Source organism: Primulina huaijiensis, unplaced genomic scaffold, assembly GCF_012295235.1.
Source record: "Primulina huaijiensis isolate GDHJ02 unplaced genomic scaffold, ASM1229523v2 scaffold205876, whole genome shotgun sequence".
In the NCBI taxonomy this organism is placed as follows: Eukaryota; Viridiplantae; Streptophyta; class Magnoliopsida; order Lamiales; family Gesneriaceae; genus Primulina; species Primulina huaijiensis.
Window position 1 is genome coordinate 1 of NW_027354248.1, and position 1,433 is coordinate 1,433.

Genomic DNA, 1,433 nt, shown 5'->3' on the forward strand with positions numbered 1-1,433 from the left:
CTGACCTCATAGGAGAAGATGACCTTAAAGGAGAAGATCTTGATGCTAAATCTGATGTCATATCAGCAGACTTTCTTGGATTTACAGGATCAGTGATAGGTGGCAGGTCTGCCAGTGTGTTACTTTGAGAGAAACATATGGTGAGAAGAATTTCACCTGTTACAATGCAAGAGGAGTTAAAATAGGATAACGGACCTTCTCAGTGACACAAATTATCCGAAATGCCATCTAAAAGCATACTCAATCCAATGTGAAACATGGGCCCTTCCTTCCCTTTTGTTCATTCAATTAAAACATGCATGCACAGAATACAAAAAGAAATCCAAGAAATCAACAAAATAAGAAAAACAGGAAACCAATAACATTGTTCTCCCTGAATAATACATGCTTAAGGCATCAAAAGTAAAAAAAATTATCAAAACGAACCGGAAATCTTTAATCAAAATCCTAAACCAAAAAACTCATAAATTCCCATATTCGGCATCCACTCGAGTGTTCAAGAAAGTTAACCCAGCCTAAAGGAAAAGAAATAAAGATTTGACGCCTTACCACAGTCCTTGTTCTTGGTCTTCTCATTCTTCGGCCGCAATGTATACCAAGAAGTACCAAGGGAAGCGTCCTTGGCTTCAAAAACTTGAGAAATGGGAATTTTGACTTTCCCAATAAAATCATCGTTGAAGTACTTATCTTCGTCTAAAACTGATATCAGAAGCTTTTCTTTCAAATCGTCAACTTTAAACGTAAATTCCTCACACCATGATGGGTTCAAGCACTTCTTTAAAACTTTAGTCCTGAACTTTTGCCTTCCCAACTGTAGTTTCACGTATGGATCGCTCGATCCATTTGGGTCCATTGCCGTTATATTTCTTGCTTCAATCACTCTTACTAAAAGCTTCATGTTTACGAAAATTCTATGTTCATCAGAGACAATGATGACAGACTTGAATAAGTAACAAAAATCTAATCCAAGAATTGAATTCTCCAGGAAGTTAAGGAGACGAGAGAATTTTATCCTCAATGCGAACCCTTTATTTCACAAAATCAGAAAATGAATCCAATCGCATTAAAAAATTCCCCGTTCAAGAAACAGAAGCTTTGAGAAGATAACAAAAGAACACCAAGAAAATCAAGAGGTAAGAAACAGAAAAGCATGAACTGCAAATTGGGATCAAAATATGAAACGGGAAATGGCGAAAACAAATTCTTGATGAAACTGCAAAATCAATATTTAAAAACGAAAACAAAACAAAACACGAACAGAAGCGGTTGTCGAATTTATTCAAGAAAAAACGCTAAAATTTCGGATGAGATATGGAAAAATAATGTATCTGGGAAAATAATATATTATAAAACCCCAAAGAAAAATAGAATTTAATTGTAAAAATTAATTATGGGTAACTGTTGGTTTAATTCAGTTCTGTTTGTTTAATGAG

At 34.8% G+C, this 1,433-nt stretch overlaps 1 protein-coding gene across 1 annotated transcript; it reads right to left on the bottom strand.

Moving 5' to 3' along the window:
• Positions 1-7: 7 nt before the first annotated feature.
• Positions 8-1,417, bottom strand: LOC140966384 (C2 and GRAM domain-containing protein At1g03370-like; the record flags this gene model as incomplete). Its single annotated transcript, XM_073426685.1, has 2 exons — positions 550-1,417; positions 8-156 (listed from the first exon to the last, which is right to left on the bottom strand). Coding segments are annotated over exons 1-2 (498 nt in total), but the record flags the coding sequence as incomplete, so codon positions are not given.
• Positions 1,418-1,433: the final 16 nt, after the last annotated feature.